Source organism: Ornithorhynchus anatinus, chromosome X2 (genome assembly GCF_004115215.2).
Source record: "Ornithorhynchus anatinus isolate Pmale09 chromosome X2, mOrnAna1.pri.v4, whole genome shotgun sequence".
In the NCBI taxonomy this organism is placed as follows: domain Eukaryota; kingdom Metazoa; phylum Chordata; class Mammalia; order Monotremata; family Ornithorhynchidae; genus Ornithorhynchus; species Ornithorhynchus anatinus.
The window spans coordinates 19,426,525-19,447,880 of NC_041750.1; the positions used below are offsets into that span (position 1 = coordinate 19,426,525).

The 21,356-nt window shown below is 47.3% G+C and overlaps 1 protein-coding gene across 3 annotated transcripts in view; it reads right to left on the minus strand.

Annotated features, from left to right (window-relative positions):
• Positions 1-21,356, minus strand: part of LOC100083401 (dynein heavy chain 5, axonemal-like) — a 116,822-nt gene that overhangs the window by 5,604 nt on the left and 89,862 nt on the right. For all 3 annotated transcript variants that reach the window (XM_029053083.2, XM_029053085.2, XM_029053086.2), the window contains 12 exons: positions 20,814-21,008; positions 19,382-19,537; positions 18,591-18,773; positions 16,621-16,791; positions 15,564-15,942; positions 13,761-14,032; positions 12,536-12,700; positions 11,887-12,154; positions 10,561-10,682; positions 3,010-3,357; positions 1,488-1,676; positions 555-687 (listed from right to left, as the gene is read on the minus strand). In XM_029053083.2, the coding sequence (XP_028908916.2) occupies positions 555-687; positions 1,488-1,676; positions 3,010-3,357; positions 10,561-10,682; positions 11,887-12,154; positions 12,536-12,700; positions 13,761-14,032; positions 15,564-15,942; positions 16,621-16,791; positions 18,591-18,773; positions 19,382-19,537; positions 20,814-21,008 (2,581 nt within the window). The remainder of the gene's footprint in view (positions 1-554; positions 688-1,487; positions 1,677-3,009; positions 3,358-10,560; positions 10,683-11,886; positions 12,155-12,535; positions 12,701-13,760; positions 14,033-15,563; positions 15,943-16,620; positions 16,792-18,590; positions 18,774-19,381; positions 19,538-20,813; positions 21,009-21,356) is intronic.

Genomic DNA, 21,356 nt, shown 5'->3' on the forward strand with positions numbered 1-21,356 from the left:
TTGGGTCTGCACCCCGAAATCAATTTGATACCCACCCTGTCCCCTCAGGATTTGTGTGCATCCAACCCACTAGTCTTGAGCTGGATGCCGTCGCTGCTGCTTCAGTCCCCAGCTAGGCACAGTGACCGAGAGCTGGGAAGGGGAGTGCCTTCTGCTCTCTCCTGGCTCCTCTATTTTTTCCTCTCTCTCCCTCTCTTCTCTCGCTATCCCCTTCCCTCTCTCTCTGAATAGGAGGCTCCACTCTTTGGCCACATGGCCCTCTAGGATACTCTTCCCCAAATTATGCCCCGGTAACCATTCCCCCTTCGGCTCTGCTCCCAGGGGACCTTCTCTTCTCTGTCCCTTCCAAATGGGCTCACCGTAAGCTCATCTCTAGACTGTAAATTCTAGACTGTAAGCTCATCTCTAGATCGTAAATTTGTGGGCAGGGAATGTGTCTGTTTACTGTTATATTGTACTCTCCCAAACACTTAATACGGTACTCTGCACACAGTAAGCGCTCAATAAATACAACTGAATGAATGAATGGGGGCTGTGGGGGTGTCCCCACTTACCATCAATGGCCAGCTGGAGGTCAGATAAGGTTGCACGGACGCGTGAGATGACGAGCTGCAGGCGGCTGATCTCCTGCCACAAGAATATGGTCTGGGGCTGAGCACTCCCCAGTGCCTGCAGTCGGGCCTTCAGCTGGAAGTGGAGAAACCAAATCTTTTGTTGGGGAGTTGGCCTCTGAGTTCCAGCTAGTGGACACACCCTCCCCCATCCTTGGCTTCTGGGCATCCAGAGCTGAGGCAGAATCCCCGGAGGCCCCCATTGTGTTGCCTAGGAGGCCGGGGGCTGTGAGTGGTGTTTGGAAGAGCCAATGACGCAGAGAAATGTGAGCAGGAAGGTTGAGGGGGTCTCTGGGGGTGAGACACGGTCCTAGAGCTGCAGGGGAATACTAATAATGTTGGTATTTGTTAAGCACTTACTATGTGCCAAGCATTGTTCTAAGCGCTGGAATAATGGCATTTGTTAAGCACTTACTATGTGCCAAGCACAGTTCTAAGCACTGGGGTAGATGCAAGGTAATCAGGTTGTCCCAGGTGGAGTTCACAGTCTTAATCCCCATTTTTCAGATGAGGTAACTGAGGCACAGAGAAGTTAAGTGACTTGCCCAAAGTCATAGAGCTGATTAGAGGCGGAGTCAGGATTAGAACCCACAACCTCTGACTTCCAAGCCCGTGCTCTTTCCACTAAGCCAACTACTTCTCTTATGAGCCTGGGTCCCTGCTGGAGACCCTGCAGCCCCTTGGAGCTGGGAATGTGATGGGGAGAAGCAGACACGTTCTTGTAGTCTCTGCTTCCCCTGGGCCCAGGAAGACCTTTACAAGTCCAACTCTGGCTGCCGTCAGAAGCTCGGGGCTGGCTCAGGGGTTGCGTGCCCTGAGGGATGAGCAGTGCTAGGCCCCCATGGGTTTTTGTGCCCCTGGGAATGGAGACTTTACCTCGTGGGTGACATAGTCAGGGGGCAACTTCTTCAGCATATCGTCAGCGAGGCGGCGCACGGTGGCTTCTCTGGCCTCCCCTCCCCCTGCACTGCTGTCCTTGGGCTGGATGCTCACAATCGTGCTCAGTGACTCGTTGGCCATGTTCGTCTGGTGGGTTATGTCTGCGTTGGGGTGGAGGCCGAAGACCTTAAAAGGAAGCCATGCTGGGGTGAGCACAGGAGGAACACACTCCTGGGAAGATTCGCTTCTAACCATAAAATCTGACCTTGGGACCTAGAGAAACCAAATAAGAAATATCTCCCAATGTTGTTATCAGGGGTCCCCACCCCCTATTCTCCATCTCCCTCTTGGCTCCCAACTCCACCACATTCCCATCCCCCAGTTTCTCTAAGGAGAAGGTCTGAAGTTTGCCCTTACACTTGGATTTGCACCCTTTATTTCCCCCCTCCCTCCCCATCTTAGCCCCACAGCACTAATGTCCATATCCATAATTTATTTATTTACATTAAGGTCTGCCTCCCCCTCTAGACTGAAAGCTCATTTTGGGCAGGAAACCAATTCTGTTATGTTGTACTCTCCCAAACCCTTAGTACAGCGCTCTGCACACAGTAAGCGCTCAATAAATACAATTGACTGACTGTTGTTCCGGCATTCTGTCCCTTACAACCCTATTTCCCTTACACCCTTGTCTCCGACTGTGTCCATAAGAATGTGGAGACGGGAAGCAGGAAGAAGCATGGAAGATGAAGGACCAGGAGGAGACCCAGCAAATCCTTCTGGTCAGGGAGCAGACGGGGGTGAAGTAGCTGGAGGAGTTGGGAGGTGGTGAGGCACAACACCCCAAATCTGAACTTCGGGGTTCTGGAAAGAATTGTGAAAGTCTCTATGGTATATAGAATTTTAATTGATTTAGGAGAGAGTTGGGCTTTAGGGAGGTCAGCAAGATTGACCAAGAAAGAGTGGCCAGAGAGGGAAACCATGAGAGACTTGAATTGGGGAAAGAAAGATATAGTGTTTCCAGGAAAAGGGAATGGTCTACAGTTCAAACACAGCCAAGAGCTTAAGGAGAATAAAAATAGGGTAGAGTCAAGGCAAGGAGGGTGTCACTGGTGGCCTTAGTGGGAGCAGTTACATTTGAGTGAAGAGGGAGGAAGCCAGATTGTCACAGGGCAAGAAGGGAGCTGTAGGAGAATAAGGGGGGTGGCGGGTAGTGGGGGTACACAACCCATCCAAATAATTTGGACAGGAATAAGAGTGGGAATTTGGGGCAGATAAGGTTTTTTAGTACAGGGGAGATGAGAGTGTGTTTAAAGGCAGAGAGGGAGAGCCACCAGAGAAGGAATTTTGGAGGATGGCGGTCAGGGAGGAAAGAAGGGTGAGTGAGAATGTCTTTAGAAGGCGAGAGAGGATGGGGTCAGAGATACAGGTAGAGCTGGTAGATTTTGAAATGGTATGGGAGATATCTTGAGAGACGGCTGGGGAAGATGGGAAAGTGGGTGTGGAAGGGGGCAGGGATTACCTCTGGTGAATCCACCGAAGGCAGCTGCTCTATATACTGAAGGTAGTCTTCAGTGGCTTGGCCTTGTGGGATGCCATAGCCTTTGAAGAAGGAGAACGCGGCAGTAAACATGTCCTCTCCAAACCACACTCTAGCAAAGGTGCAGAGCAGGATCTTGTCGTTGTCATCAGTCACCCGACCCCCATACTGCACCTCTCCCAACATGTAGCGGACACAGCTCCAATCCACGCCGTGTTTAGGGTTAATGCTGTCCAAGTGGTTCTGGATAAACTGCACGCTAGCTGCAAAGTCAGCTGAGTTGAATTCATAGGGAATGTTCCAACCCAATGGACCAAACTTCCTTCTTTCCTATAAGGAACAATTTTCACAAGAGTCACAGGTCAGTGAATTCAGATCAGAGTTTCTCCCCCAGGAGAGAAGCAGCATGGTCTAATGGAAAGAGCGCGGGCCTGGGAATCGGAGGATTCTAATCACAGCTCTGCCACCTGCCTGCTGTATGAACTTGGGCAAGTCACTGAGCTTCTCTGTGCCTCAATTTCCTCAGCTGAAGAACAGGGATTCAATACTTGTTCTCCCTCCTACTTGGACTGGGAGCGCCATGTGGGACAGGGACTGTGCCCAACCTGATTGACTTGTTTCTACCCCAGCACTAAGAACAGTGCTTGACATATAGTAAGTGTTTAACAAGTACCATAGGGGAAAAAAAAGCTAATGATGGTAAATTTTAACCATGGAAGTCAGCATGGTGCCTGAATTTCCTTCTACGGCAGAAGCACAGGACCAGAGGCAGCGCTCGTGCTACAACAGGGTATAAAATAGAGGGGGGTACAGCGGTGCCTGCTGCTACTGAGATGGGCATCCGGAACCATTTTGTTCTGCTGTCAGAGATTGCACCCTTAACCCTAGGCAGCGGTTTCCCAGAGTGCAATGTGCCGTGGGTCTTGGAGGCCCGAGGAGAGAGCATGGCTGGCTCAATGCCACTCTATGACATCTGCTCATTGTTCCATATGTTGGGGAAAAACTCGAGTACATGATTAAGTCATGTGTCCCATTCATGCTTATAGATCGCACCAGGTGTGCCATCAGGGCCAGGCATGACACTGTTTCTTGTGGCTGTTGAGATGAGTCTTATCTTTCTTCATTGATGTTTAGCTGGGGCTCATTGTTGATAGTTGAAGGCCGGGCCAAAGCATGGCCAGGTCCTCCAGATTCCATCCTTGTCCGAGACAAGGCTCCGGCCATCTTCGCTCTTTAAAGTTGCTATTAGGGTGGCTAATTGTCTAACTTTCTACTAGTCAGTGGTTTACAGCTGACCTGCCCCCTGTCTGGAACTGATATGGAACTGGAAGTTTTTATGTCCTTTCTGTGCTCTGCAGCTTGGACACTGTGCTAGACTTCACACTGACCTGGGAGGAGAATGCAAAAGTTCTGGAGCAAGTGGGGGATTCAGGAGTCTCTGTGGAGGAACATGTAAGGATCGCACAATATCCCTATACTGCTGCAAAATGACATCATCATGTTAACAATCAAACTACCATTCTTATTGAGGGCTTACTGTGCGAAGAGCTTGGGAGAGTACAACACAACAGACACGTACAACACAACAGACACATTCCCTGCCCAAATGAGTTTACAGTCTAGAGGGGGAGACAGGCATTTATTTAAATAAAAGAATAACCGATATGTACATAAGAGCTATGGGACTGGGGTGGTGGTGAGAATAAATGGACCAAAACAGGGCAATGCTGAAGGGAGTGGGAAAAAAGGAAATGAGGGCTGTCATGGCAGGTCTCTTGGAGGAGATGTGTCTTCGATAAGGCTTTGAAGCAGGGGAGAATAATTGTTCGGTTATGATGCGGTCCAGATGAACGGCAAGACAGTACATGCATTTCCTTATCTGGAATTTGGGAGTGCTGCTGGGGCCACCCTAGGGACGACGATAAATGGTATGGGGCGCTGTGGCTTTTTAAAGGAAGTTCTTGATGTGGTCTACTCGTCTGCGGGAGCCCAGAGTTAATGACTGGCTGAGAAATTCCGAGCAGAGGTGAGATACCAGAAATAGCTACTGGGTGGCAGCAGAGGCTAAATTCTGGAATCTACCTACACGTGATCAAATCTAACATGCATTTGAAAACAGGTCAAGCAAAGGGAGAAGCAGCGTGGCCTACTGGATAAAGCACAGGGCCTGAGACTCAAAAAGACCTGGGTTCTAATTCCAGCTCTGCCCCTTGGCTGTGTGACTTTGGGCAAGTCACTTAACTTCTATGTGCCTCAGTTACCTCATCTGTAAAATGGGGATTAAGACTGCGAGCCCTGTGTGGGACATGGACTGTGTTCAACCTGGCTAGAAATAGTCGCAGTCATTCTGGCATGAAGAAGGCCCACTTAGTCCAAAATAATGTCAGATGGAAGGTATCCCATAGGAGGAAAGACAGCAAAGCACCATCAAAGCACTTGAGCAGAAGGTGGGAGACTTGCTATGAATGTGAGTTCACTCCTTTTTTTTAAAAAAAATGGTATTTTTTAAGCACTTACTATGTGCCAGGCACTGCGCTAAGCTCTGGGGTAGATACAAACTGATCAGGTGGGACACAGCCCCTGTCACATGTGGGGTGCATAGTCTTAATCCCCACTGTACAGATGTGGTAACTGAGGCCCAGAGAAGTTAAATGACTTGCCCAAGGTCACACAGCCCACAAGTGGCAGACCTGGGATTAGAACCCAGGTCCTTCTGACTCCCAGACTTCCTCTGCAGCTAGTGAAACTCTAAGAGGAACAGCAGTACCTGGAGCCATGACTTAAGGGGACTCCATGAGTCACCTCAGTCATTCAATAGTGGTCAATGAGTGCTTTTTTTAAAATGGAATTTGTTAAAAACTTACTGTGTGTCAAGCACTGTTCTAAGTGGTTGGGATAGGTACAAGTTAATCAGGTTGGATACAGCCGCTGTCCCATATGGGGTTCACAGTCTAAGTAGGAGGGAGAACAAGTAGCGGCCAGAGCATGGGCTTGGGAGTCAGAGGATGTGGGTTCTAATTCCGCTCTGCCACTTGTCTTCTGTGTGACCTTGGGCAAGTCACTTCACTTCTCCAGTCCTCAGCTCATCTGTAGACTGGGGATTAAGACTGTGAGCCCCATGTGGGACACGGACTGTGTCCAACCTAGATTACCTTAGAACAGTGCTTGGCACATAGTAAGTGCTTAACAAATACTATTATTACTATACTATAACTATACTATTACTACTAAACCATTACTATTATTATTTTTAAGTAGTAAATCCCTATTTTGTAGTTGAGGAAACTGAGGCACAGAGAAATTAAGTGATTCATCCAAGATAACATAGCGGGCAAGTGGTGGAGCTGGGATTAGAACCCAGGTGCTCTAGCTCCCAAGCTCCTGCTTTCTCCACTCTGAGCAGGGCACTAGACTAAGATACTGGGAGAGTACACTAGAGGATGGACACGATCCCTGACCTTGAGGAGCAGCAGGGGAGGCAGACACTAAAATAAATTACAGGTAGGGGGAAGGAGAGTATAAAGATATGGACAAAAGTGTCTCAGTGGGTGGGTGTGGTGGGATAAGTACCCTTGGGGTTTAGGTTTCATGGAAGTGCTAAAGTAGCTGTTGGGGAGGATATAATGGAAGAAGGTGAGGCTCCTGAAGAGGTAGTTTTAGAAGGACCTTGAAGGTGGGGAGAGCAGTGGTCTGCCAGATGTGAAGGGGAGGGAGTTCCAGGCAGCGGGGAGGGAAGGAGCAAGCGGTCAACGATGGGAGAGATTAGAATGAGGCACAGTGAGTAGGTTGGCTTGAGAGGAATGGAATGTGTGGGCTGGAATGGAGTAGAGGGAGAGAGGCTCAAAGCAAAGTAGGAAGGAGAGAGCTGATTGAGTACCTAAAAGCCAGTGGTTGGGAATTTTTCCTTGGTGAAGAGAAGAATGGGCCACCACTGGAGATTTTTGAGGAGGAGTGGGGAGACATGTGAAGAATGATGTTTTAGAAAATTGATCCGGCTTGTGGATTGAAGAATGGACTAGATAGAGAGGGGAGGAGGAGAAGCAGCATGGCTTAGTGGATACAGTGTGGGCCTGGGAGTCAAAACATCATGGGTTCTAATCCTGGCTCTGCCACATGTCTGCTGTGTGACCTTGGGAAAGTCGCTTTACTTCTCTGTGCTTCAGTTGCCTCATTTGTAAAATGGGGATTGAGACTGTGAGCCTCACGGGGGACAGGGACTGGGTCCAACCTGATTTGCTTGTGTCCACCCACAAGCTAGCTATGTGCTTGTTTGGCATAGAGTAAGTGCTTAACAAATACCATTTTACATATATTTATATATATGGAGTTGGGGGATGGTCTGCTAAGAAGGGAATGAGGCAGGGAGAAGTTAAGTGATTTGCCCAATTAGCTCATCTGTAAAATGGGCATTAAGACTGAGCCCTGTGGGGAGGCTGATGTAGCAGTTGAGACAAGATATGAAAAGCGCCTGGACTGGGGGGTGGCAATTTGGATGGGGAAGGAGGGGTGGGTTCTGGAGATAACGCAGCAGAAGAACCAACAAAATTTGGTGACTGACTAAATATGGAGTGGAAAGAGAAGCATATTGAGAATAAGAAGGATAATACCAAGGTTGCCAGCTTGAGAGATGGGGAGGGTGGGCATTTTGTCAACTGGGATTCGCTCATTCAATCATATTTACTGAGTGCTGACTGTGTACAGAGCCCTGTGATGGGAAAGTCTCGGGGAGGAGAGGGTTTGGGACATAAGGAACTGATAGCTAGGAAGCGATCCAAGACCTCTAACTACCAGAAATGGTGCATGGACTTTGCCCAGGTGAATTCAGCTCCTGAGCAGATAAGAGCGGAAGAAGCAAGGTAGTTGAGATGGGAGAATGAGTACAGTCTTGTGACAGATTGAAGTCAGGGTAAACAGAGTGAAAAAGCCCTGCCAGTTAAAGGGACTAAAGAAGCCACTGAGGGCAGAACCACCCCCGGCAGAGGGTAAAGATTGTACTGTTGTATTGTAATCTCCTGAGAACTTAGTTCAGTGCTCTGCACACAGTAAGTGCTCAGCAAATACGACTGAATGAATGAATAAAGAAGGCCCCACTCCCAGCCGACAAAGTAGCAGAGGACCAAGGCCGGTATCCGGGATCAGGGCCTCGCCCTGAGTCGTCCTCAGGAGGGTGGCCAGCAGACTCAAGTCCAGGGCTAAGACCACACAGGTTCCTGGGTGGTTCACAATGGGGTGACCCCTGCAAGGTCTGCAGAATAGAGGGTTTGCCTGAGAGCACCTGGTGCAGAGACCGCTCGGTTCCTACAGCAGGTAGCCCGGGAGGGGCCACCCAGTAAAATGTTTCCCAGCAGGGACCCCAAATTCTATCTCTGCATGGCCAGGAAGCCAGCCTTCATGGGCAGGGGAAGATGTGACCAAGACAGCTCTGCATGGGGTGAAGGACTCCTTTCAGGCAGGCACTTCCAGAACTAAGGCTGAGGCCCCACAACTCTGGGATGTGCAACAATGCAGGGTGGAAGAGGAGTTGGGGTACAGTCTGTTCAGAATGGAATGAGTAAGTCAAAGTAAGTCCCCACCCAAACTGCTCTGAGCCAGAAAACTATGGCTAAAAACTGGTGAGGGAAGAATCGGTTATATGTACATGCTAGCACCAGACCTGGGGTGAGCACTACAGCCTAAGTTTTCCTTAATGTGGGGCTCAGCAAGAATGCAACACTCCCACATTAAAGGCAAGCTAGGGACACTAGGCACTTGAAGACATTTGACAGAAGTAAAAGACATGGTCCCTGGCCTCAAATAGCTCTAATGGACATTTCATCTTGATTATGGCAAAAGGCACAGAGGTGATTCTGGCATTTTACTGGATAGTCTGGTTTTCAGCTGGCCTGCCCCTGAGTTCCGTGGTTCAGATGCTGACCTAGGACAGGGTCACAAAGGCTCTGGAGCAAATAGGGTGTCCAGAGGTCCCTCAAAAAAATGCTCTAAGATTGCACGGAATTCATATCTTTCCAGAAAATTCAGACAATAAAGGGATCGAGGGTTCTGTGTGTGCCAGGAATAGTGGATTCAGATGACCACAGCCAACTCAATGTTTACTACAGTGCTCGGCACATAGTAAACTCTTAAAAAAATACCACAATTATTATTATTATTGTTGCTAGTAATTTTTACCAATGACAGACCTTGGATTACCCAGACCGAGATGGACTGGACAATGCACGAAGACGGCTGGATTAGCACAACCACCGGCCTGGCCAACTTTTCACATAGTTATCACAACTTCCACATCCCATCCCATTCTTTAGCCTATTCTGGGTCTAATTCCTACCTGTGTAGTCTTTTCCATTGCTCTGGATACAGTAAGCACTTAATAAATACTACTTCCCTCTAGACTGTACTACTTCCCTCGAGACTGTAAGCTCGTTGTGGGTAGGGAATGTGTCTATTATATTGTTATATTATACTCTCCAAATGCTTCATACAGTGCTCTGCACAGAGTAAGCACTCAATAAATACAACTGACTGACTACTACTATTACTGTGGCTACTATGGCTGCTACTACTACTACTATCCCTGTTGCCTTCAGATGTCAGGAATTCCCTCACCTCTTCTCCTGTCTTCTTTCATCTCCTTGTGGGGGGTGGGGGGAAGGAGGGGGCTGAGGGCAGGGCAGGGAGCTTCTTTCCAGTGTAGAAGTAACAATAATAATAATAGTAGGGGTAATTGTTAAGTGCTTGTTATGTGCCAAGCACTGTACTAAGCACTAAGGTAAGCAGCGTGGCTCAGTGGAAAGAGCCCGGGTTTAGCAGTCAGAGGTCATGGGTTCCAATCCCAGCTCGGCCACTTGTCAGCTGTGTGACTGTGGGCAAGTCACCACACTTCTCTGGGCCTCAGTTCCCTCATCTGGAAAATGGGGATGAAGACTGTGAGCCTCACGTGGGACAACCTGATGACCCTGTATCTCCCCCCGCGCTTAGAACAGTGCTCAGCACATAGTAAGTGCTTAACAAATACCAACATTATTATTAAGGTAGATACAAAATCATCAGGTTCCACACAGTCCCTGTCCCACATGGGGCTCGCAGTCTAAGCAGGAGGGAGAACAGATATTGAATCCCCACTATGAAGATGAGGAAACTAAGGTACAAGGAAGTTAAATGACTCTCTCAAGGTCACGCAGAAGATGCATGGTGGAGATGGGATTAAAACCCAGATCCTCGGACTCCCAGGCCCATGTTTTTTGCACTAGGCCACGCTGCTTCTCAAGTGGCTGCTGCCCATTTCTTCTTTTGCTTGGCCAGTTCTGGGCACCAAGCAGTTCCTTCCTAGAGGAGAGGAGTTGGTGGGGCAGATGCTGCTGGAAGCCTAGCCTTGCAAACATATGACCTGGCCCAAGGAGGAGGAATGGACTCCAATTTCTGTTCATTTTGAAGCAAATCTATTTCCTGAGTGCCCAGTTTCCCCTGATGAAATTCATGCTTGGGGGCCCTGTGCATACTCTGCAATGAGAAGTCAGAGAAATCTATGTCGATCACCTGAACAGCTGTATGAAGAAAGGCCACAGCGAAGAGAAGTGGTCTCCACTGGGGAAGGCTGCTCATTTCTAGTTGATCCTGGGTAAGAGCTGAATATGTTCGTTTGAGACCAGCTTTGACCCCTGGAGCACAGAATGGAAAGACAAAACTATTTTTAACAGCATTGAATTTTATTTTTATTGACCATTAAGCTTGCATTGTTGATCGCATGGCTAATAAGTACTCAAAATCTGCTAGATTTAGAAGGGAATGAATATAATACTTGTTTATTGAAGGCCTTTTGGTTTCTGTGTTATGTTCGAATCAATCAATCAATGGTATTTATTGAGCACTTAATGGGTGCCGAGCACCATACTAAGCACTTGGGAGAGAACAATACAACAGAGTTGCTAGACACATTCCCTGCCCACAAGGAGCTTGCAGGCTAGAGGGGAAGATGAACATTAAAATAAATTATGGATATGTACATAAGTGCTGTGAGGGTTAAGGGTGGAGTATATATCAAGTGCTTAAAGAGTACAGATCCAAGTTCATAGGTGACACAGAAGGGAGAAGAAGTAGGGGAAATGAGGGGTTAGTTGGAGAAGGCCTCTTGGAGGAGTTGTAATTTTAATAAGGCTTTGAAGGCGGGGAAGGTGGTGGTTTGTCGAATATAAAGGGGAAGGGAGCTCCCGGCCAGAGGGAGGACGTGGGTGAGGAGTTGAAGGAGAAATAGGTGAGCTCAAGATACAGTGAGTAGGTTGGAGTTAGAGGAGTGAGGTTAGCAGGCTGGATTATAGTAGAAAATCAGTGAGGTATGAAAGGAGGGGGCAAGATGATTGAGTGCTGTAAAACCAGTGGTAAGGAGTTCGGTTTGATACGGAGGTAGATGAGCAACCACTGGAGGATTGTGAGGAGTGGGTTCTAATCTCAGTTCTGCCACTTGTCTGCTGTGTGACCTTTGGGCAAGTGACATTTTTATGATATTTTTTAAGCACTATGTGCCAGGCACTGTGCTAACTTCTGGGGGTAGATACAAGCTGAACAGCTTGGACACCATCCATGTCCTACATGAGGCTCACAAGTCTTAATCCCCATTTTACAGATGAGGCAACTGAGGCACAGACAAGTTAAGTGACTTGCCCAAGTCATTTGTTTTACTTAACTTCTCTGTGCCTCAATTACCTCATCTGTATAATGAGGATTAAGACTGTGAATCCCATGTGAGACATGGACTGTGTCCAACCTGTTCAGCTTGTACCTACCCCAATGCTTAGTACAGTGCCTGTCACACAGTAAGCGCTTAACAAATACTATATATAATAAAAAAAGAACAGATGTTTATACCTTGAGGTGGTTCATTGGTGAACTTGATCGAGGACTGCAGAAGATTAATAGGAAATTTTGGATGAACCTCTGTAGTGATCCAGACCCTGAAGCCTTGGTTCATGGTTTCAGCTGTGGTGACCGTCTCCAGTAACTCATCTAGGAAATCCAGGCCCAGGTGGCAGTTCTGCAACAGGATCCAGCCCCCATCGTGCATGCTCTGACTCAGTAAGCGCCTGGCATGTACATCCTGTCCCTGGCCCATTGAGATAGCTCGGCAAACTGTATTCTGGAGAAAATCAGAAACACAAACCACTGAACCACGGGGGTAAGAGGGCAGGCAGCGAGACAAAACACCCTCCCTTCATCATCACTCTATTCAGTATTCAAGTTCACAGTTTTGGTGTTCACCAGAAACTTAGGCTGGGGAAATTGAGGGAAGTGGGAATGCCCGGACCAATGATAGCCTAGCCAGTCACCCATAATGTGAACAGAATCCTCTCTTCACTCTCAGGCCCAGTGGATGGTTCTCAAACTGCTGCAGGGTGCTGAGGGTCAGGACAGGGGAATATGGCAGCATATGGGGTGATTCTTGGGTGCCCATTCTAGTCCAAGCAGTGGTGGGGCAGTGCAAAGAGTCCTCTCCACTCCTAAGGACCTGTTACTGTACCTTAGACTTTGCAAGACACTCTATGTTTTCTGTAGGATCTGAACCAGTAGACAAAAAGCAAGTCAAAGGGGTCCGGCAGTCACTCTCAGCCCATATTTCTTCCAAGTCCAGAACAAATCCTTCCACATATTTGTCTCCCAAGGACTCTGCGATATAGTGTTGGGCCTACAAGAATAGAGAAAAACACCCCCAGTTTGTCTCCAGGGTAGAGTCCCCTCAAACAATCTCCCAGTGGCCTCAACTACCCAATTTTAGTCTCCGGAGAGCCCATAGTTGACTGGAGCATTGCCATTCCCCCAATTTTATGTTTCCCAGATCACCAACCTAACCCCCTAGAGTAGGGGTCTGCAACCTTTTTGCACAGAAACCTCAGAGCAGTTAATATGCAATGAGTCAATCTACAAATTGAAACAAAAGAGGAGGTGGGGTGGAAAGAAAGAAGGAAAGAAAAATGTCAGGAGAAGGAGCGAAAAAGAGAAAGATAAAAAGTAACAAAAAGTGTGAGAGAAATAGAGAGAAAGAGAAAACAGGAGTGGGAAAGATAAACCAGAAGAGAAAAAGAGAGAAGAAAAGAGGAATAGAAAGCGAGAAAGAGAAAAAGAGAATGAGGGGACCACAAGACCCACTGCAGAGTGGGATGAGCCTTGTCCCTGTACATCCCTGCCTGGCTTGCAGTTCCCTTCATTCAGATCTGATGATAGAGTGAATGTGAGGTGCAAGCAAATAGCTACAGGTACAGCTTGTTAGTATGCTTCCATGTGAATGTGGTTGTATGTTCTTGTGTACATGGTTGTTTATGTTTGTGAGTGGGTTTCTGTGTTGTGTGGTTGAAAGTGCTTGTGATGATGTCTGGGTGCACATAGTGGTTGTATGTGCTTAGGATGATGACTGTGTGCATACAGTAATGTGTGCTTGTGAGTATGTTTCAGTAGGTACATGGTTGTGCTTGTGATGATATCTGTGTGGATATAGTTGTGTGTGTTTGGGACTTTGTGTCTGTGGATGTAAGTGAGTATGGTATTGGGTGCATGTGTATGTGCCTGCCTGGGAGGGGATACGAGTGTGCATCTGGGTGTATGTGGTTGTTAGTGCTTACATTCCAAATAAATTGAGGCTCTAGTAAGCATTATTCAGGATGTCTCAGGCTTTCATTATATTTCCAGTTTCATATATACTGAGCCCTAAAATTACCCTGTCTTTCCAAGAACACCTTCCTGCTTTTCACCTGAGCAATGGTGTGGTCAGGACACCAGCTGCGGATGAGTAGCAGTTTGTGGAATGTGTCCAACAAAGCTTCATATCCATCTGGAAGTGGAAACTCTGTTGGAGCCTCTTTATCAAACCAGGTCTTCCAAGCTTTGTCGTTACTTGCAATTTGGGCCAGAAGTTGCTTGAAGGGGCCAAGACTGGACAACTGCACCAGATTGAGCCAGGTGATGTCAAGGATCCACTTTTTTGGTTTGGGTTCAACACAGCGGAGATCCAGAGTCGCCCCACCTGGGGAAAGAAAAAGAAGGGACAGCTGTGGTATGTTGTTAGAAGAGATTCCCTTCAGTGTATCAGCTTTTGCTTTCCCAAGAGCCTCTGAAGTTACAGCTTGGACTTCTTTCCCAACGAGCATTGCAAAGCTATGTCTGTGCCTTCCCCATAGTGCCCTTATGTGCCCTATCTCCTTCTTTTTTCCATGGTATTCCATCGTTTAGGGCATGGTCCCTGAATTCATCTCCCTTTCTCGTCAGGTCTTCCAGCGTGCATCTTTCCTTGGAATCTACTTCATTTCCCCACCTGCAGCCACAGAGTTGAAGGGCTGAGGCCAGGGATGGGTGGGGCCTGTGGGATTGGAGAGAGCAGGTGCCAGTGGCAGTGAAGGAAGGGTAGGGCTGAGAAGAGCCTCAGATCTTCTCCATCAAGCCCTTCTTTCCTCAAACACCTTCCACCTCCAAGCCCCCTCTTCCAAGGCATTGCACGCTCCCCTCTGTTCAGCCTTGACCTCCCCAACCTTATGGCCCTGGACTGCCTGGTGTAGAAGGGGCCAGGGAGTCAGTCAGTCAATTGTAATCATTGAGCACTTACTGTGTGCAGAGCACTGTACTAAGAACTTGGAAGAATATATTATAACAATATAACAGATCTATTCTTACTGTCTAGAGGGGGAGACAGAACTTAATGCAAAAAAGTAAAATTAGAGATATGTACATAAGTACTGTGGGACTGGGAGCAGGGATGAATAAAGGGTGCAAGTCAGGGTGATGCAAAAGGGAGTGGAAGAAAAGAGGGCTTCGTCAGGGAAGGCCTCTTAGAGGAGAGGTAACAGTAACAGCAGCTGTGGCAGAAGCAGCAGCAGCATCAGCAGCAGCAAGGTCCACTGTATCAGAGCCCCAAAAAACAAAAAGTTTCAAAAATAGATCCTGAGGCTTGTGGGTTGTGGGAAGATAGCCGGGTGAGGTAGGGAGAGGGTCCAGAGGGTCCAGAAAATCTGTGGGAATGGGGATGGCCCAGCTAGGAAGGATGAAGAAAATTCACTAAACCCAAGTTAGAATTCAAACAGAAGTGATTTCTGTCATTCTTGAGAACCAGGGTGGCAGTAGTGGAAAGAGCAAGCACAGACTTGGGAGTCAGGGAACTTAATCCAGCCTTCCCCATTTTTTTGCTGTAGACCTTGGGAAAGTCACTTCATTTTTCTGTGGCTCCATTTCCTCATCCGTAAAATGGGGATTCAATACCTGCTTTTGCTCCCCCTTAGACTGTGAGCCCCATGAGGGGCCAGGGCTAGATTTGGCACATATTAAGCCCTTAACAAATATCACAATACCACTAATAATAATTAGTATGATTATTAACCATCCAGCTGACTTGGGACCACCAAAACTCAGTCATCAGCAGAACCAAAAAGAAGAAATGCAACATTCATCTATAATTTACTGATTACCTAAGCATTATTTCACATTCCAGAAACAGATCAAAGCACAAACCAGCCAGCAGGGGAATTCTCCAGAATCGATAAAGCCTGGGACAGAAATAACTCTACCTTTGATAAGTGTTTGAAAGCCAGTGTGAGAAATTTTCTGAGCCTGCAAGTCGATCTTCAATGCCATGAGTAATGTGAAGAGGAATCGATGATTTCCATAAAGTCCTCTCACAGTATACTTGAATACCCCAAAGGTGAGGTGCTGAATTATGTTGGCAATTCGTTTGGCAGTGATCTGGGCTTTGGGGGATCTTTCCATCGAGAGATCAAAAAGGCCCAAGAATTGACCCAAGGATGTTTGATACATCACATCCACAAGACCCATCTCCACAATGATAAAATAAAGGACGCTGCCTCTCTCGGCCACAGCCCGATACTCTTCACGGGCACTGTTGATTTTCAGTTCTGTTTCAGCAGCAATAGTTAGCTTTGCACTGACCTGAAATGAGATTTAAATTGACAGTAATCAGTTGATCAGTGGAATTTATTGGAGCTTGTTGTGTGCAGAGCACTAAGTACTTGGGAAAGTACAATAAACAGAGTTATAGTAGTAGTAATGGGTAATTGTAGTAGTAATCATTCATTGAATCTTATTTATTGAGCACTTACTGTGTGCAAAACACTGTGCTAAACACTTGGAAGAGTATAATATAATAATAAAGAGACACATTCCCTGCCCACAAAAAGCTCAGAGTCTAGAGTTGATTTCTATTAACACTGACTTATCTATTTATCCTTCCAAAGTCCTGCTCCTGGCAGGTGTAGTTTTGTTTTCTTTCTTCTCCTCCCACTATCTGTGAATGACTTGTGTCTGTCAGTCTCCTCTGTGAGATCATAGACTCCTTAAGGGCCCAAACAATATTTTTTACTCAATTGCACAAGCACATAGTATAGGGCTCAGCACACAGCAGGGACTCAATGAATTCTATTGGTAAACAGGTTAATTAATGCTTTTCCAAAAGGAGTTTTTGTTCCATGTCTGTTCATTTTCAGATGGGTAATTGGGAACATTTGTAGGCATTTGTAGGTTGTTTCAGTTAAAGATGAAGGCGGGAATTTTATCAGCTAGTTCGGCTTGGATAACCTATATTGGTCAAGATATGTTCATTGAACTCACCTCATCCGCTGTTGCTTTAGTGATTTGCAAGACTTGAATCAGTGACTCATCTTCAACCAGAGAACCTTCTGTACTGGTGAGGCGGAAGAGAAGATTCTCCTCAAGTTCTTGCATTTTCCTCTTGTTGGAAGTCACTTCCTCCATCAACCTCACTCTTTCTGCTTCCAGTTCCTGAAACACACGTGGAGAGGAGCAATGAATCACATGTAAACCCTGGAGAGATTCTTGGGAGCCAGGGTTCAAGGGGTGAATTCTTTCCCAGATAGAGATGCTTGTCAGGCACCCGAGGAGGGACAGACTGTTTCTATGTGACTTCCCTGTCAGTGCCCAGGGTCCGAGGGACAAACTTTGTGATCTTGCAGATCTCAGGGACTGGGTAATGGTTGGGCCAAGTGAGTGGCATGAATGACCCTGCCACAGGCTTGCTGTACCAGGGAGCTCAGGTCCCACAGCCCTAGTCTCGCTATTGCTGAGGAGGTGAATGGACACACAGTGGGGAGAGGGGAGTCCTCACTCCTCCACCAGGATTCTACTGCTGCCACCTGGAAGACGCAGTAGAGGGCAGATGGGTGTTGGAGGGGAAGGAGAGGGGAAGGGGAAGGAGGTTAAATGGGATGGGGTGTCCTCAAGGGGCAATTGTGCAGAAAAATTGGAAAAAAAATCCCCTTTTTTGCTGATGGCCTCAGCTGCTGCCCTGTCCTTTGGCTAGAGCTTTGGGGATGGGGAGAAAGAATGTTCCTCTCCAATTACGGCCAGGAAGCCTGGTTTCTTGAGAGCAAGAATTGAGCCCAGATGGCAAAGCCAAGTATCCACAGCCATCCCCTCAGTCCTTCTGGCTTGGACAACTACTCCTGGGTCCCAGCCTGGACACCCCTCCTCAGCAATGATTTTTTCATAGTAATGATGGTATTTGTTAAGTGCTTGCTATGGGCTGAGCACTGAACTAAGCACTGCACTAAGCACTGGGGCAGTTGCCAGATAAACAGATCAGGAACAATCCCTACCCCACATGGGGCTCACAGTCTAAAAAGGAGGGGGAACAGGTATTGAATCCCACTTTTACAGATGAGGAAACTGAGGCACAGAGCAGTCAAGTGACTTCTCCAAGGTCACACAGCAGGCAAGTGGCTGAGCCAGGATTAAAACCCAGGACTCCTGACTCCCAGGACCTATGCTCTTTCCACTAGTCTACACTTCGTCTTAAAAATGAATTCCCATCCGAGGCAGGACTTGTAACCTCAGATAAAAAGTCTGCTGCTCTACCAACCGAGTTAGCGGGGCATAGTGCAGCACCCAGGCTGGTCTCTTCCCTAAAGTTCGATGGGCATAACACTTGGATCACCTGATCCCAGAACGCTTCCAATTTTATAGGACTAACCTTAGTGGAGAACCCTTATGACTGAGGGAGAAGTTCCCCAAAGGCTTCAGAGTCAGCTTGGGGAAGAGGGAATCTGTCCTGTTAAGACTGAACCCTAAGGAAGCATGAGGGGTAGATCCTGCCAGTGGGTTTCCTGTAGCTGTCACTTCCTGAGCCCCACTGTACTCACTGACAGATAACTGGTGGCCTTCGACCTGATCCCGGCCCGGAGACCCTATCAGTTTGACCTGAGTGGTGACAGCTGGTGATGGTGGTGTCTTCAAACTGGAAGCAATTTCTGTGGCCACCAATAGATGCGAGTCTTTCCTGTTCATACTGTTTTTCCACCTAGGATTAGGACCCCAGGGGAGGTTAGGTGACCCACGACTGAGGCTGGGACGGCCATAGAGGGATGGAGACAGAGACAGAGGTCTCCCCCAGGTTCCTATGAGTGGCTTTTCCCCTAGTTTTTAGGCTGAATGGATGTTGGTGCTGAGAAACTCTGGATGAAAAATTGGGAATTTCTGCTAATGAAGGAGCTTCTGTGTTGTGTTAATGGAGCAGATCTGTAGCCTTTGTGTGGACAGTGCCAGCCCTGACTCTGAGCCAGTACCTGTTTCTCTGTGAGGATGACACGACCGAGAAGCTGGTCCTCGAGGCCTTTCATGGTGACGGTAAAATCGATCACCGCCGTTTTTGCGCTGATTTCTGGGGTATATGCAGGGTTAGCCAATTTAGTTGTTATATAAAGGCTAAAGCCCTTCAGGACATCCATCTCCTTATCACCCACTTTTACCTGCAAAAAATAAATCATGTCAACACCACTGGGATTTCTAGTGCTTCCCTGCCCGGGCCTTGTAGCAGGCCTGGAGCTGCTCACCCCTCTGCCCCACCAGTGCTGACTGCCCACAGCATGGCCCCGGACAACATCACCCTGGCCCCTAGCTTGCTATCTTCTGGCCCCCCAAGGTGCCTTACGCTCTCAAGCAAAAGTCTAATTTTCTCACTCCCAAGTTTGCCCTTGAGCTACCACCCCTCAGACTCCACTTAGCTCAAGCAACTCCTACATCCAGATTCCCACTCCAGTTCAGTGATTCGTTCACACTCTGACTTGTCCCTCTGGCCCAGGTCAACCCTCAAATTTTGGGTGGCAGGATTTGAGCGAGGAACTGGGGAAGGCCGATCAGTTATGCTTTCATCTGGGCTGGCAGTCCACCACAATTCCCGAGCAGCCACTGGGTCCAGGGTGTTGGGCCAGGCACTGGAGGGATCAAGTATTTGTTCTTTGTGGTTTTCCTCTGATTTTGCTTAACTGGCTAGATCCTGCACTCACCCAGATACGTGGCTGAGTTGAAAGTACACACATTAGAGGCATTTGAGTTTTACAGGAAGAATACATCTTACTTTATAGGTTGACCCAGACTTCATGAAATTTTTTTCTAAAATATTATCAAGAGCAGGATCGAGTTCTTCTCCGACATCCTCGATTAGCAGGGGTCTCCCCAGGGACAAGCAATCTTCCAAATGATTTCTGAAGAGCTTGTGGTTCAGGGCTGTGACCTGTAAAAAGAAGAGCAGAAAGACTCCCTTTGTCTCCCTCTGCCTTTCCAGCTCTTTTCAAGGGGGTTGTCAGTCACTCATCTGGTGACAGCAGGTAGAACATAGACAATTACAGGGGAGGAGATGGACAAGGAGGATGGGGGAAAAGTGGGGAGAAACCCCAGAGCCTTGAGGAAACAAATGCCTCCGAGACCTCTGAATGTGCAGAAAAGCTGAGAGCCAGCAGGTTCTTCCAGGGAAGAACCTGATGATGGTGTACCCATACAGGAGCTGCTATGGGAAGTGGACTAGTGGGTTTTTAACCTTTGGGTTAAAGGTGGTGGATTTAAGTTGAAAACAAATATCAGGTCAGGGATAGGCTGTTATTCCTGAATCTAGTACAAGGTTCTGTTTGTATCAATATACTGCACTATTCTATTTCGAGCCTTTCTAGTACCTATGTGATATGCACTAATGCCTGCCTGTAGAAGCCTTTCATAAAATGAATACAGGTGATAATAATAATAATAATAACTGTAGTATTTGTTAAGTGCTTACTATGTGCCAAGCACTGTTCTAAGTGCTGGGGTAGATGCTGGTGTAGAAACAACATCCTCAGGTCCCACCTGGGGCTCACAGTCTAAGTAGGAAGGGGCACAGGTATTGAATCCCATTTTGCAGATGAGGGAACTGAGGCACAGAGAAGTGAAGTGACTTACTCAAAGTCACACAGCAGACAAGTGGAAGAGCCAGGATTAGAACCCAGGTCCTCTAACTCCCAAGCCCGTGCTCTTTCCACTAGGCCACATTACTTCCCTGCATATGACCAGAGAGTAATCTCTGTGTGTGGAACCTGCAAAACACGTGACTCGCTATCTCACCTCAGCCACCAGCTCTTTTGGAGCCGGATTGCCTCTATGAACCCTGAATGCTTCCTGTGTCATCTGGGGATCCAAATCTAAAAATTATGAGCTAGTGGGAGACAATTCCTAGGGCAAACTCAGGGATCACTAGCATGGAGACCCAAGGAAGTTGCTGACTCATCTCTACAGTGCAGTGGATGCTAGAGCTGGTGTTGGAACTGGGCATCTAACCTCAAAAGTATAGTGATGCTACCTTTGGGGCAAATTTGTAATTCTTGGGGAAGATTCGTTATTTTCATACAAAATTCACCACTCATTTCCGTGTGCCTTAAAGGTAGGGCAAGAATGTCGTGCACACCACATCCTCTCTTCACCACCCATGTTCTGTACTTTTAAAGTTAATTTAGCTCCACCTTAGTAAAGGAAGATGTTACCTGGAGTTCATTGTTCTTTTCTTTATTTTTAATCCAGATCTTCCCTTGACTTTGTGGATCAATCAACAAAGGAAATCGTGACGCCTTTGTGACAATGATGCCATTCTGAATCGAAAGATCATCATTCGGAAGTCCCTGGAGATTCCACTCATCAACTGTCGTATTGTCAACCAGCAGAGTGATGAGGTTAAGATCCTAAAGAGGAAGTCAAATTGTGATATTACTAAAAATCCGTGTAGTTTTCAAAATAACTGCCACAATGTTTCTTCTCTCAGTACAGCTTAAATGATTGACATTACACATTTACTTTGCATGTTATTCTTTCCACTTCTCCATCTAAATAAGTCATTTAATGAAATTGCTCTGCACACAGTAAAAGATTGATAAATATGACTGATTGACTGACTGACTGGATGTGTTATGACTTTTGTGCATAAAGTGACCAGATTGTTTTTATCTTCAATTCCAAGAGGGACAGGGGCAGAGCTCCTGGAAAGTGGTGTGGGACATTGACCCAAACTGGCTGATGAAGAGGGAAGAGAA